Genomic DNA, 14,274 nt, shown 5'->3' on the forward strand with positions numbered 1-14,274 from the left:
GGGGGGGGGGGGGGGGGGGGGGGGGTGCTGAGAGGAGGGAGGGAGGGTGGCACTCACATCACCCAGCAGCCTCCCAGCAAGGTGGGGATGGCTGTCCCAATGTTACCGACGAGGAAACTGAGGCTTGGGGAGTGAGGGGTGTGGAGAGACTTGCCCCACGTTGCAGGCCAACCCCCCCCCCATCACAAGAGAACTGTGGCAGGGAGGTCTAAGGCTTAAGCCCAGTACTGCTCCCTGCCTGCGCGAGGGAGCTTTGCCCAAGGGGACACAGTGGCAAAGATTAGGAGGAGCCCAGAAGAGGGAGGCAGAGGTGAGTGGGGCGTGAGGGACACATGTGGACGCTTCCACGACAGCCAGGACCCGAGGAAGAATGGGCACGGCGGCTTTGGGCCCTCTCCAAGTACCAGGCGCAGGGGAAGCAGAGATTTCCAAAGCGGGTGTGACTTTGTTGTCAGCTGGAAAAGTCCCAGCGGGTCAGGACACGCGCGCCTTGACCCTGACGCAGCCCTGTCTCTTCTCTCCCCCTCCCAGGGCGACTCGGGAGGCCCACTCGTGTGTAAGGAGCCCAGTGGCCGCTGGTTCCTGGCGGGGCTGGTCAGCTGGGGGCTGGGCTGTGGCCGGCCCAACTACTTTGGTGTCTACACGCGCATCACAGGTGTGATTGGCTGGATCCAGCAGGTGCTGAGCTGAGGGGCTGCCCTCGGGGGCCCACCTCCCGGACTCAAGTGTCTAGTGCACCCTCTAGGCAGGGGGCCAAGTACTCTGGGGGCGGCGGGGGCCCCGTGGAGGCAGGAGGTAGTGTCCCCGCTGACCTGTTCCCTGACACCTGCCCTGGGGAGGGGAACAGGAGAGGGGGGGGGCATCAGCCGGTGGTCGACTCTCCCTGCACCCCCAGCCCTGTTGCCTCCTGATTTCCTCTCCTTCCCCTTCCTCCACTGGTGACTTTGGGGAGAAATGGTTCAGCTGCAATCACAGGACTTGCAGGTCCCAGTAGAGGTGGCTGGACTCCCCTCCGCCAACGGAGAGCAAATCCCAGCCTGTAAACTTGAGGGGGCTGTGGGTGGAAGGCACCCTCAAGGAGGGACCCCTGGAGCCCTGGAGACAGCCACCTGGGCCAGCTGCCACCGTAAGCCAAAGGGTGGGGACGCCCTGGGTCTAGGGTCCTCACCCCACCCCTATCTGTCCCCTGGGCCTTCACTGCTCACTCTCACCTGGAAGTGAGCTCCCCTGCCCCGTGCAATAAAGCCGTTTGATCTGAGGCTCTGCTCGGGGGTTGGCATGGAACCCCGGGGCACTGAGCTCACGCTCTCGATGGAGTGAGACTGTTTCCTGCTCGGTCTGTTCGCCAAGTGGCTATGTTAATGGGGGCAGGGGCGACCTCTGGAGCAGCTTGTCCAGGTCCCAGGATCAACCCCAGGAAGGCATTGGTGTGGGACCCTCAGATCAGAGTGGAGGATGGGACAAGTGATGGGCTCCTTCTGGAAGCGTGGGAGGAAACTGAGGCAGAGAGGAGCAGAGCCTCCCCCACGATTACACCTGCGGTCGGGAGTGAAGCCTGGGGTGGAAGCCCTATGTCCTGGTTCCCAGTCCTCCACTTCTCCAGCACAGCAGCCCCTTCACATTCTTGGAATCATTTTACTCGGCAAGCGCCTCAGTCTCCTGCTACGAGCCAACTGCTGCCCTGGGGCCCCAGAGACGCAGACCTCGGCTCCGGATCCCAGGAGGGCTGGGGACAGCGACCCAGCATGATGGGGCTCTGGGGCAGCCTAGAACTCGGGAAGTCAGGGAAGGCTGCCTGGAGGACATAAGACTTGAGTTGTGGCCCAAAGATGGCCAAGGTGGGGAAGGGCATCCCAGACAGGGGAAGGGCATGTGCAAAGGTACAGGGTCGCACAAGAACAGGCCATGTGGGTGAGCTGATTTAAGTTACACAGAGGTTGTGTGGAAAGGAATGAAAAGGAGGGGAACAAACTCAGAACAGTTGACACAGAGTTTGGAGCTGAGCTTGGGACTTGACCTTGGGTGCTCTGGGAAGCCACACAATAAGGCTTTGTAAGAGCGGAGTGACACACGAGTGGGTTCGCATTTTAGAGCAGACGGCAAGCAGCAGTGTGGAGGGCATGGGAGGCAGGGAGGCCATGAGGAGGCCACCGCAGGACTCCAGGAGGGAAAGAATGGGATCTAATGAGCGGGGGCAGCAAGGATGGACTTGAAGGACGCTCAGTGACCTCCAGGTGACTCAGTGGATTGGGGTTGGGTGACAGAGTCACCCAGGACCATTCCAAGGGATGTGTTCTGATCTCCTGGGCCAGCGGAGGACCTGCTGCCTGGCCTGGGACACCTGGCTGAGGGCGGGAAGGCTCTGAGAAGGTGCCAGAACTTGGGATACCTCTAGGAGGGAGGTGTACAGGAGGTAGGCGGGGCTTGGGGGTTGGAGGGGGGATTTCAGAGCCCCTCCTCAGAAGACACCTGGGGGAGGCTGAGGAGGCAGAAGGACACTACAAAGGGGGGGGGGGGCAAGTGGGAGGCCCAGGGGCGTGGCCAGAGCTGGAGATGCGCTGGGAGGGGCGGAGCCTCAGCGACCAAGTGGGAGAGGTCAGACAGGACCTCTGGTGCCCTGGGTGTCGTGGAGGGGAGCAGGTGGGAAGTCAAGTGAGGACAAGTCTTCCTTGAAGCCTAGCTGGGAGAAGGAAGGGGAGCCTGGGGAGGGGGGCAGATTTCAAAGGCACAGGGGAGTGGCTGGGGCATGGGTCCCGGGGGCGTGTGGCCGCCTTCGGACAGAGCAGACACTAGGGGGGCAGCTCTGGGCAGGCACAGGATGTTAAAGCATTCCACCCCCTGGCCTCTCAGGCTTCCCACAAGGGTGGCCGGAAGCAGTGTTGGGGGCTTTGCCCAAATGTACACTTGTGGGTTCCCTCCCCCCAGTCTTCATGAGTCAGAATGGGGGTGGGGGAGGGGTGGGCAGTCTGTTCTTTTAACAAGCCTCCTGGTGACGGTTCTGCAAAGCAGGACACATGTGAGGTCAGTTCAGCCTGGGAGTGGTGAGGGCCCCGCCCCCCAGGTCTGAGTGGAGCAGGGGGAGCCTCGCCTGGCTCCAAGTAGGGCCTCTGCCTGGGGGACCCCTGCTTTGCAGGGATGTCCCCAGCAGCGCTAGGATCCTGGGACAGGGGAGCAAGGGAGACTAAGCAGGCTTTGGCCAGGGCAGGGCAGGGTGGGGTGGCGTGGGAGGTCCTGCTGGGCAGGAAAGAGAAGCCCAGGGTCCTGCAGACCCGCGGGCTCAGAGAGAACGTGGGGCAGGAGCCTGGGTGTTTATATTTCCTGAGACTTGGGACAGAAGGGAGGCAATAGTGAGGTGCGGACGGGACGGAGAGAACTCACAGCACGAAGCAGAGGGGGCGTCCTGGGGGTTAGGATGCAGGAGGCCGTGGAGCAAAAGGCCATGGGAAGGGTAGGGTGAGGCTGGGAAGTGGGGGGGGGGGGCTGCTGTCCTGATTTCGGGAACCCCCACCCCCTCAGCATCCCTAGCTGGGATGCCGGGAGGTAGTTACAGACCTGCCAGACTCCAGGGACTGGGCCTTGGAAGTCACCCGGTCCAACCCTTGACTTTACAGATGAGGAAACTGAGGCCCAGAGAGGGCCAGGCACACACCAAAATTCTCCCAGCAAGGCAGAGGATGGAGCCATGACCTCCCCCCTCCATACACACAGAACAGCCACCACAGAGCAGCGTCCCTAGGCTTTAAGAAAAAAGTCCCGTTACCTTCGAGTCATTTACCCACCCTTGAGGTTAGCCCCGTCCCCAAACGGGGCCCAGAGGAAGAGAGGGAGGCAGCCCAGTGGCTGTTTCTTCAGGTTTTATTACATGGCGGGGTTGGACGCACCCCGGGAGATCATCAGCGCAGGAGGGGCCCTTGCTCGGCCCCTGCTGCCCCCAGACTGTCCCCAGGACACAGGGAGGAGTGTCTCCCTTTCCCTTAGCACTAGGTCCTGATGGCTGCACTGTCCCTGACGAGACCCCGCCGGCCCCTCCCGGACAGGGCACTGGGCACCTAGCGGTCCAGACGGGGGGCGGGCGCAGCCAGGGTGAGGGCTGGGTCACCCTCCCCCTTCCTCCGGCAGGGCCAAACCCCACGACCTCTGTTCCACCAATACCTGAATCTCCCGGTGGGGCTGAGCAGACCCTTCCCTCGGAGGGCGGGCCACCCTGTCTGGTGCTTTGTGCACCTCCCTCCCAACCCCCAGGGCTTTCTGGGACCTTGCTCCCCTGTGTAACCTCACAACAACCCTGTGAGGTAGGTGGCGGTGGGGAGAGTGAACCCATTGGACAGATGGGGAGACTAAGGCTCAGGGACGAAACGTGACTGGGTCAGGGGAGGGTCTCACTCATGCAGCTGGGGGACCCCGGGGAGGGGCCACGGCGGCCTGGGAAACACAGCTAGACAGCGCTGCACTTTGGCCACAGGCCGGCGGCTCTGCCCAGGGGTCCCAGGGCCCACCTCAGGCCCCCGCCTGGCCCCCAGACGCAGGGGTAAATCACAACCCCGCAGGTGTAGACAGAAGTGGCAGGGGGGAGAGTGCTTCCTCCGCCTGGAGCCGGGGCCCCACCCCGTGGTACAAAAATAAAGGATTTCAGATCGGAACCCCAAGTCCCTGGAGGTGATCTGGGGTCTCACATCCGGGTGCCTCTGGCTTGTAACAGCTAGAAAATAAGAGGGGGAAGGGGCAGGGGGACAGGAGGGGGGTGGTCAGAACACCAGGAGAGGAATGACAGGGTGGGGCCAGTGAGGAGGGGTGAGGCAAGGCCAGGGGAGGGCGGAGAGGAGATTGAAATGGAGGGTGGGGTGGGGAAGAAAGGGAGAGAGAAAGAGGTAGGTGAGTTACAGGGTCCCTTCTCAGAAGAGGGTGGGGGGCTGAGGCCCAGAGAAGGTGGATTCAGAGCCAAGGAGGGGGAGCAGGAAGGGGACCCAGATCGCCCATCCGGGAGCCCCATGCCCCATCGTGGGCTGGGTGGTGGCTGCCGCGGAGGCCAGAGTCTCGGTGACTCTGGCCGGGGGGGGGGGGGGGGGGGGGGGGGGGGGGGGGGGGGGGGGGGATCAAGGTCAGGTCCCCTGCCGTCTCAGGCAAAAGGTCACAGACAGCAGCTACCTGTCCCCATTTTAGAGGCAACTGTGGCCTAGAGAGGGACAGTGACTTGCCCCAGGTCACAGAGCAGGCGGATAAGATCTGAGTGGGGGCTTGGAGGCACCCGGCCAGGGCCTTTTCTGCGACGCCCCGATCCTCACCAGCCAGCTCTGGCTGACTCCCTGTAGGCCAAAGGACTCCAAGGGTGGCCGGCTGTCCTTCCCACCCCCGAAGAGACAGGGAGACCCATGCCAATGAGGCTGTGAAGCAGGGGCTCCTGGATGGGCAGGGATGAGGTCAAGGTGTCCGGCGGCGGTTACCCCTCCCTCCTTCCCAGCCCGGAGGCGGCGGATGGATGGATGGGAAACAGGCCTGCCCCCTAGCTTTCTTCTCTCCGAGCCTCACGCCCAAGGCCAAAACGGGTGAGGGGAGAGAGTCAACTGAAAGTCAGGCTCAGGTCCGGGAACAGGAGGCGCCCCCTCCTGGCTTCCGCCCTCCCTCCAGCTCCGCCAAGCTACAAACCAGGGCTGGCGGCTCTGGGGGGCGAGGGGCCCAGGAGAAGCCCTCACGGCAAGCGCGGCCTCAGCGCTGAGGGGTGCAGACAGGAACCTGCAAGGAGGAAACGTGAAGAAGGTGCGGCGAGGGGGTGAGGCTCTGGGCCCGGCGGCCCCGGCCTCAGGGGTGCCCGGCAGCGGTGGCAGCGGTGGCAGCGGCGGGGCTGGCGGGCACAAAGGAGCCGCAGCCACGACCCTCCTCCCCAGGCCGGGGGGCGGCAGGTGCCAGAGGGGGCGCAGGAGGCGGCAGGCGGGATGCTCTGGGATGCAGGGGGGCCGGGGCGCCGGGGTGGAGGGCGCGGGAGGCTGGGCCCGGGGCGGCCCGGGGATGGAGGCGGGAGCAGGCAGAGAGGAAACCCGGACAGGGGCAGAGAGGGAAGAGGCAGGGTGCAGATGAGATCCAGGAGGAAGAAGAGGTGGATGAAGATGAGGCAGGGCCTCCCACGGGAAGTGGAGGAGGAGGAGGAGGCGGAGGCGGTGGAGGAGGCGGTGGTGGGAGGGAGAAAAGGTTAGCGGGCTCCCGAGATGACTGGGCTGTAAAGAGAAAGCGAGAGAAGGGATGGTTATGCAGGTGAGGTGCCGGGCGTGCGGCTGAGCTGACCCTGGTGGCCCGGCCCCCCGCCCCGCCCCCCCAGGCCCCGGCCCCCGGGTTCTGCGGCTGGCTCCAGCGGGGACAGTGGGGGGAGGCTCCGGCGTGTATTAGCAATCACTCTCCTCGGGGGTTGGCTGCACCTTTCTCCAGGGTATCTGCCTCCACCTGCACCTCCACCTGCACCTCCACCTCCTCCTCCTGCCGCCGCTCGTCCTCCAGCTGCTCCTCCGCGCTCTGTGGACCAGCCGGCGGACCCAGGGAAGAAAGAGTGGAGAGCTAACGGGGGGCCGGGGCCTGCTGGTGGCTGGCCCCGTGCGCCCCCTCTCAGGGCGGCCAAGATGACAGCAGGGGAGGGGGGACCTTAAGGAGGGAGAAGCTGGGGCATCTTGTCCGGTCCCCTAGGGGCTTCGGAAGGGGCTGGAGAAAGGGCACAGGACGGCGGGGCGGGCCTGCTAGGGATGCTCCCGGAGCAGCCGGGCTGCTATTACGCGGAGCAAGGCTGGGTGCGGCTGGTAAGGGAGCGGTGGGTGTGTGGCCAGAGGCTCGTTGAGGAGCACCTGGGAAGGCCTCGTGTTAGGAGGCTGACCCAGAGTAGAAATGAGGCCAGGGAAGGCCCAGGACAGACACCAGAAGCATCTGGGGTGCCTTCAAGGGGACTCCGATGCCCCAGGCTCCCAGGCTCCGGCCAAAGAGAGGCGGAAGCAGCAGGCTCATTTTGCACCCTTGCAAGGCAGTGCCCGCCACGGACCCTGATGGCAGTGCGGTGCGCAGGGGGAGTCACAGGACGGGGAGGCGGACAGACAGACAGGAAGCCCAGGTTCGTCAGTCTCCGGTGCACTGGGACAGAACCCCCCCACCCCTAAAGGAATGGTCTCCCTTTTCCCAGCCTGCCTTGCCACCCTGCCCCATCGGCCCCACCAAAGGCCCTCGAGGCTTCTAACCAGGCTCTGGGTTCGAGGCGGCAGGACCACTGCTCGGCCCCTCCCCACCACCAGCTGTTGCTGTCTCAGAGGCCAGGGCAGAAATGCATGGGGGCCCCACGGGGGTGCTGACCTCTCTCCTGCAGGGCACCTTGAAGAAGGGGCCTGGGGAAGGGGCAGGATGGACAGATTTGGCTTCCCTGCCCTGGCCCAGGCCAGCTGGGAACACGTACCCACCTCCGGGAAATAAACTGGCCATTTGGATCCCAGAAGTTCTATGCCTGACAGCACCGGAGAGGATGGAGTCTACCCTCACTTCTCAGAGAACAGTGGAGGTGCCCGGAGGGCCGGGGCTTGTCCAAGGTCACACGGAGTGCGGCACCTCATGCCCAAACTCCTCGTTCAGTGCGCCCTGTGGCCACCGTTCGAACGGCATCCAGGCCCACTCTGGCCATGCCCTTGGGACGAGCTCATCTGTCTCTCCCCGCCCCCCCACCCCACCCGGGCCTGGGTAACTGGCATGAGCAGACGGGACCATGGGTGGCGTGGGATGGATGGCATTGGCTGTGACCAGGTGGTTACATGGGTGCGGCAGGAGGGAGAGAGAAGCAGGGGTGGCGGGGTGGAGGGCAGGGAGGGGATGGAGGAAACAGACGGGGAAGCTGAGGCTGGGGGCTCACCTTGGTTTTGCGGCTGGACTCAGAGCTCAGCCCGTGCGGGGAGCTGTAGAGCTCCTTGGACACCACACACAGGAACTCGGCTTGGTCCTCGCTGCCGTAGTTGTAGGAGGAGCCAATGTTCACCAGCTGGGGGGCGGGGCGTGGGGAGAGACACAACAGGGGGAGGCTGGGTTAAAAGCAGCCAGCAGGGAAGAAGGCAAGGGGGCAAGTGACATCAGTCAAGATACCAACTTATGTCCGTTCGGGCCCGTCCCCTGAGTTTCCAGAGGAAGTCAGAATCTCCTCCCCGTCCGCCACCTAGGTGGCAGGTCTGCCTCGAGGCACAGCCAACCCCTGGCCTGGCTGGGCCTGACCCCTGAGGGACGGCCGCCTTCTCTTTGGTGCTCCCCACCCCTCACCCCAGCCCCAGACCTAGAGGCCAGTCTCTAAAAGCAGGCGGAGGCTATGACGGGCAGATCGATCACCTCTGTCCCAGGTGCGGCTGAAGCAGCCCCGGAACCAAGCTGTAGGGAAGGGTGGGTGAGGTGGGGGCCCCACAGAATGTTCTGTTCATCCTCAGAAGCAGAGGTCAAACAGGCTGTCCACTCCTTAGGCCCGAGGGTAAAGGATCAGCGCGCCCTGAGCTGTCTGCTCAGTCTCTGAGGCCCAGAGCCTCCCACGTGCTCGCCAGAGTAGCCCCACCTTTGTTCTGGGGTCCTTGGAATAGCCTGTAACCACAAGGCCCCGCACATGACACTCAGCCCCCAGGGGCCCTCCCCCAGCAGGCGGAGTGGAAAACATCAGCGCCTCCAGCAGACAGGGCTTGAAGAGACAGCTGCGTGCAGGAAGCCCCCAGCTGGGAGGAGTGGAACAGGGGTTAGAACCCGGGATCCTGAGCCCTCTCTGGAGTCTCGTAGATGTACCTACTGATAATCTGCAAGCTCCTGCCTGCCTCCGATGTCTGGAGTCCTACCCTAGGCCGGGGACTTTAGCGGTGGCGCTTCTAATCTTCACAACAATCCCGCAAAGGGAGCATGATGGGCCCACATCGCAGACTGGGAAACTGAGGCCCAGAGAGGCGATGTGACTTGCTCAGGGCCACACGGCAGGCAAGTGGTAGATCCAGGGCTCTGGTTCCCAGATGGGGCTATTCCTCGGTACCGCCTGGCCTCCGGGGGGCCCTGGCCTTCTCCCTTCCCTCAACCTCCACGTGCAAGGGGTCATGGGCAGCTGCAGATACAGGGCGAGCCAAGCCCTTCTCCTTCCCCAAGCACAAATCTGACCTGCGCTTAACTTGCTGGCTCTGTTCTTCTGGAAACCTGAGAGGTGTGACGTGAGCTGTGCAGCTAGAATGACACCCCTTATGACCCGTCTCTCCTGACTGGTAAACTGCATGCGGACTGGGGGGCTATCAGTCACTGTGAGTCTTCATGGGATGTCACTGCTCGCGCTGCCCAATGTGGCAAGGCTATGACTTGGCAGGTCCCCTTGCAGGGACCCCGGAAGCTGCATCCGTGGCCTTGTCACGAGAGGTGGTGGTCCCCAGCAGAATTTGTCACCTACTGGGATCGTGTCTCCTCGTCCTCAAGCTGTGGCCTGGGGGCCAGAGACTGGCTCCTACCCCTGTGTAGGCCACTCCCCGGGGGCCACGAGAACCCCCCCTGCAAGCCGCCCTGCAGTGGGTGGATCTTCTGTCCTCTCCCCTTCTGGTCACTCTGCGGCCCAGCGCACCCCTTCCCTACTTGTGTTCAGTGTGAGGGCGGGAGCTTCACCCCAATGCCGGGCGGTTCCGGGGGTGACCCTGTGGCCCCAGCGCACCTGCTCGAAGCGCCAGCCGTCAGACATGGTGGACACCATCTGCGTCAGCTCCTCCTCCTGGCACTGCAGCACACGGTACACGTGCTTGGGGGGGACCTGCAGGCAGAGAGGTGACATGGAGGACACCCGGGGGCGGGGCGAGCACCTGTCATCCCTGTGGCTTCCTCTCTGCCCGCCCACTGCCCACCCCTAGGAGAGAAGGAGGGGCAGGTGCAAGGCGGGAAGGTGGCAGCCGTGTCCTGAACACCTCCCGTGTGCCCAGCCCTCGGCAGCACCATCGCCCTTAACCCTTCCCCAAACGCTAGGAGTTATGGGATCTTCACAGAGGTGGCTCAGAGCGGGCCTGGCTTGCCCAAGGTCGCCGAGCTGAAGTGCGCCAGAGCAGGAGCCCAGGTGATTCGAGGGGGAAGAGAGGACATGGAGCGAACCCACTTCAGTCAGAGGGGCCACCCGGCCCCCTGCCCCCACCCACGTCTCCTCCAGGGGGACCCAGAGAACCCCCCCATCCCTGCCTACAGACCAGGCCCAGAAGCAAAAGCCCCAGCACCTTGCGCTCTGCCCCCGGTGGGGTTCTGCCTGATGCCACAAAGCGGACAATTTACTAACCCTGCATTGCCCCCCAGGCTCCCCATCCCTCCACACCAACCCCCCCTTCGCTGGTGAGGAAGGGAAGAAGGGGCAGGTTCAGCACCTCTAGATTCCACAAGGGGAAATTAAGGTCCAGAGGATGGCGCGAGGGGCCCAAGGTCACACCACAAACAGAGGCAAACCCAGAGTCCATCTCCCCATCTGGGCCTTTGCTGGGCAGTCTGGGAGCTGGACACCCCCCTCCTGTCACAGGCCAGCCTGGCCTCCCGACCCTCTTCCCGCCTCCCTGTCAGCCCAGGCCTCCTCTCCCGCTACAGCCCGCTCTGGCTCCCTGCTGCCCCTGACCTGTGTGACCGGGTAGTCCTTCTCCTCCATCCGGTCTTTGATGATGCGGATCAGTGGGCCGATGTTGTAGAATTCCGCTTCCTCCAGGACCCCTGGCACAGACAAAGCAGCCCCCGGGTCACTCGGGCTGGCCCCGTGCCCTCTTCTCCCCGTGTCCCCTCCGCTCCACACCAGTCATGGGGAGTGTTGAGCATCTCTGAGCTCAGGGCTCAAGCAAGAGGGGATGCTTCCTCCCTTGGAGCCCACGCTCTCTGCAGGAGGGGCGGCGGCAGCCCCACATCTCTGCTGTGCTGAGCATGAGCCCCTTCATCTAGGGGCTGCCTCCGGGCTGGCAAGAGGCAGCAGACTCTGTGGCTGGACAATGAAGACGACCTTGGTCGACCCGCCATACATGCTCCTGTTTACGACGTACGTGCTAATAAGGGCCAGGTACTGTGCTATAGGCATTTTACATTCTCTCCTGCAGCTAATTCTTGGCACTAGAAGTATGTACTTTCACTGCCCCTGCTGAACAAATGGGGAAACGGAGGCCCGGAAAGAGAAGCAAGTGTCGGAGGTATGCAGCCAGGAAGCGGCAGAGCTGGGGTCCAAATTCAAGCTCCTCTGACTTCAGAGCCCACTATAAGTGCATCATCTCTGTGCTTGCCCATCTCCCCAGCTACCACACCCTACGGTTTACCAAGCTCCTCCTGCACTCATCATGTGCCCTGGGGACATGGGGAAGCAGGCATTATCCCCACACAGCGGAGGGAACTGGGAGTCTCACAGCCGGAGTGAGAGTCCCCTTTCCTGCAGAGGGGAATGGCCTCAGGCCTTTGGAGCCTCCTAAGCGCCTCCAGGGCAAGGATCCCTCTGGTTCTTTCCTTGACTGGCCTCCAGGCTCCCTGAGGACAGGGCCATGTCTGATCAGCCTGCCATCCCTGGTGCCCACACAGCCCCTAATACAGAGGAGGCAGTTGGTGAGCGTGTGCCCATGACAAATGGCTAACACAACATTAGTGACCCTTGATGCCAGGTGCTGCACTAAATCACATACTCATATTATTCCTTCTACCTCCCAGCAGTTTAGGAAGGCGGGTACTATTCATAGAGGTGGGCGTGGAGGCACAGAGGGACAGGTGACCTTCCTGGGTGTCACACAGCTAGTAAATCTCCTCCCAGATCCTCTGGGGCCCTGGGTGGGGGCCCTCGCCCTGTCCGAGGGGCTGGGAGTGGCAGAATTGGCAGCAGCCCAGAGCCTGTAAACAGATGTCGGTGACGCAGCTGGAATGTTTACATCCCCTCCCTGCGGGCCCCGTTCGTGGGCCCCAGCCGTGCCCGGGTGGCTGCGTGCCCCTAAGGGGCTGCCCGAAAGGTGAGGGGCTGGTGCCTACTGTGGGCGCTGAGTTTGAAGCCCAAGTCCACTGGGACCTCCGTGGCCTTTGGATCACAGTGTCCCACAGGGGTCCGGAGGGGAGACCGTTGGCCCCGAGAGAGGAAGGATGGGCTGTGCTAGACGCCCACAGGGTACAAACACTGGGATTTGTGACCCCTGCCGTCGCCAAAACAGCTCTCACTGCCCCTAAATTTATATACACACGTGGAGACTCAGGAAGGAGAAGTGACATGTCCTAGCTGGCCTGGCTGGGTCTGCTGACCCAGACCCACACCTTGTGCCCCAAGGAGGAGCCGACTTGGCACTGCATACAGTCCCTGCCCCTGGCTGAGGATATTCTCTCGGGCATGGCTTCCCCGCTATCTGCTGGAGCTGGAAGTGGGGCCTCAGCCCAACCCCCCCTCCCCCCCAAAGAACCAAACCCCCTGCTGGGGAATGGGCTCCCCCTCCCCCACCTCTACCCACACCCAGCTGTGCTACAAGCAGCTGGATTTGGGGAAGAGTCCCCTGCCTCCCCTCCCCTGCTGACTGTCAGCCTTCACCAGGCATCTCAGATACTGGGCCACCCACAGAAAGAGAGCGCGTACCTCCTCCCATGCCAGTCCCCTGGACCAACTCACCCTCCTCAGCCATGTCTTTGTCCAGCACCAGCTTGCCGTGCCGGAGGAAGTTCAGGATGGGCCCAAAGTAGGTGGGGTCACGGTCAATGAGGTAGGCCCCCGTCTCATCCTAAGGAGATAAGGGGCACACAGGCAGTGAGAGCAGGGAAAGGCTGCCCCCAACCCACCCCCTTACTTCAGGCCCAGCAATGGTGGGAGGGACGGAGGGAGGGGGCGAGTGCCTGAGCAGAAAGGCTCTTTTGTCAGATGGACCTCCGTTCAAGTCCTGCCTCTGCCATTTCCTCACTGTGTGACCTTGGGCCAGAGACTGGGCCTCTCTGAGCCTCACTCCGCTCGCCCATAACCAGGGGTATTGGGAGCATCCAGTGAGTTCTGAATGGCACCTGCCACCAGAGTATGGCTCAGTGATTGTCCCGCTTAAAGCCTGTTCCCCGGAAGTGAGCCCTACACTATCTCCATCAGATCCCCCATCGTTCTAGGGGTGTCGGATGTTTACAAGTTTCCAAAGGAGTCCCTATCTCATTGGACAGGCTCGGCCCGCAGGGAGGCAGGGCCGGCATTGAGACAACTCTGCAGAAGGAAAGCAGAGACATCAAATGGAGGAGACTTGCCCAAGGTCACAGCATCAGAGGGTCAGGGAGTGAGGGAGAGGGGGCCCCACAGGTCACCTCCCCACCAGCCTCCTCTGGTTTACAGACAGGAGGCTGATACTGGAGCAGGGAGGGGTCCCACCCAAGGTCATGCAGGAATGGGAGCCCAGAAATGGTGGCCGACAGGCCAGGGCTCCTCCCTGATGGAAGCCCAGCTCCGAAGGCACCCCAGGACTTCTCCACCCAGCGCGCAGCGCTCCCAGGCCACCCACACCGCAAAGGGCGCTGGGGAAGCCACCTCAGCAACTCCTTCCCCGGTGCGGGAGTCCCGTTTGGGAAGGAGGGAAGGCCCCAAAGGAGAGGGAGAAGGGTCCCGATCCACCAGCCTCCTGGGGTGGGAGCCCAGGGCAGTGCTCTGAATGCCCTAAATGGCCGCGGCCTGGCGTTGTCCCGTTGCCACGGCAATGGGCACATCTCGCACTCTCCCTCCTCTCTTCCTCCCACCAGTTCTTCCTGCCTCCGGCTCTGGGGAAATAACAGAAGCCGGGGTCCCGGCCAGGCCGACCCCGATTCCGGCGGGCAGAAGACCCCCGCCCGACGGCCGCCCACCGCAAGGGCCTCACCCGGTCCGACTGCAGCTCTTCCCCCTGGCACAGGCGGCTGAGGAAGGACTTTTGCTCCCGGCACAGCGTCTGCCGGGTGGTCAGGAACACCGTGCCCCCCACATTGAGCCGCACCCACTTGCCCCAGCCGCCCGGCGCGCGGCCGCCCGCCCCCGCCGGCGGCGCTGCCTCCCCGGCCTCCATCCTCCCCGCTCGCCCCGGCGTCTGCATCCTCCGGGCGCGGCGGCTGGGGGCGGGCAGGTACCGCGCGCCGGGCATGCCGGGAGTTGTAGTCCGCGCCGCGGGGTGGGGCGGGGCTGGGGGGGGTCCGCGGAGCCCGCCCGCCGTCCCCCCAGCCCCACCGGCCCCGCGCTTCCTGCGCGGCCGGCAGACCTAACCTCCAGAAGGAGCCCTTTCGGCAAATCACCGTGTTTGGGGAAGGTCAAGTTCGAGGTCATTGGGGCAACGGTGAGGGCTACCCCCAATCGGT

At 63.5% G+C, this 14,274-nt stretch overlaps 2 protein-coding genes across 8 annotated transcripts in view; one reads left to right on the top strand and one right to left on the bottom strand.

Moving 5' to 3' along the window:
* The window catches only part of TMPRSS6 (transmembrane serine protease 6), a 30,790-nt gene extending 29,478 nt beyond the window's left edge, over window positions 1-1,312 (top strand). Inside the window, exon 17 of the mRNA XM_039246081.1 lies at window positions 532-1,312. Within this exon, the coding sequence (XP_039102012.1) occupies window positions 532-690 (159 nt within the window). The 3' untranslated portion in view covers window positions 691-1,312. The remainder of the gene's footprint in view (window positions 1-531) is intronic.
* Window positions 1,313-3,837: 2,525 nt separating this feature from the next.
* On the bottom strand, window positions 3,838-14,015 carry KCTD17 (potassium channel tetramerization domain containing 17). Of its 7 annotated transcripts, XM_039246088.1 has the most exons (9): window positions 13,806-14,015; window positions 12,593-12,701; window positions 10,598-10,689; window positions 9,665-9,760; window positions 7,868-7,993; window positions 6,408-6,501; window positions 6,109-6,209; window positions 5,644-5,702; window positions 4,630-4,699 (listed from the first exon to the last, which is right to left on the bottom strand). In XM_039246088.1, exons 1-9 carry the CDS (start codon window positions 14,013-14,015, stop codon window positions 4,630-4,632), a joined length of 957 nt encoding a protein of 318 aa, XP_039102019.1. The 7 variants fall into 7 exon arrangements, with proteins under 7 accessions (XP_039102014.1, XP_039102018.1, XP_039102016.1 ...); XM_039246085.1 differs by lacking the exon at window positions 6,109-6,209 and having other exon boundaries at window positions 4,614-4,699; window positions 5,644-5,730; XM_039246089.1 differs by lacking the exon at window positions 6,109-6,209 and having other exon boundaries at window positions 5,644-5,730; window positions 6,386-6,501.
* Window positions 14,016-14,274: the final 259 nt, after the last annotated feature.

Source organism: Hyaena hyaena, unplaced genomic scaffold, assembly GCF_003009895.1.
Source record: "Hyaena hyaena isolate Hyena2069 unplaced genomic scaffold, ASM300989v1 scaffold_280, whole genome shotgun sequence".
In the NCBI taxonomy this organism is placed as follows: Eukaryota; Metazoa; Chordata; class Mammalia; order Carnivora; family Hyaenidae; genus Hyaena; species Hyaena hyaena.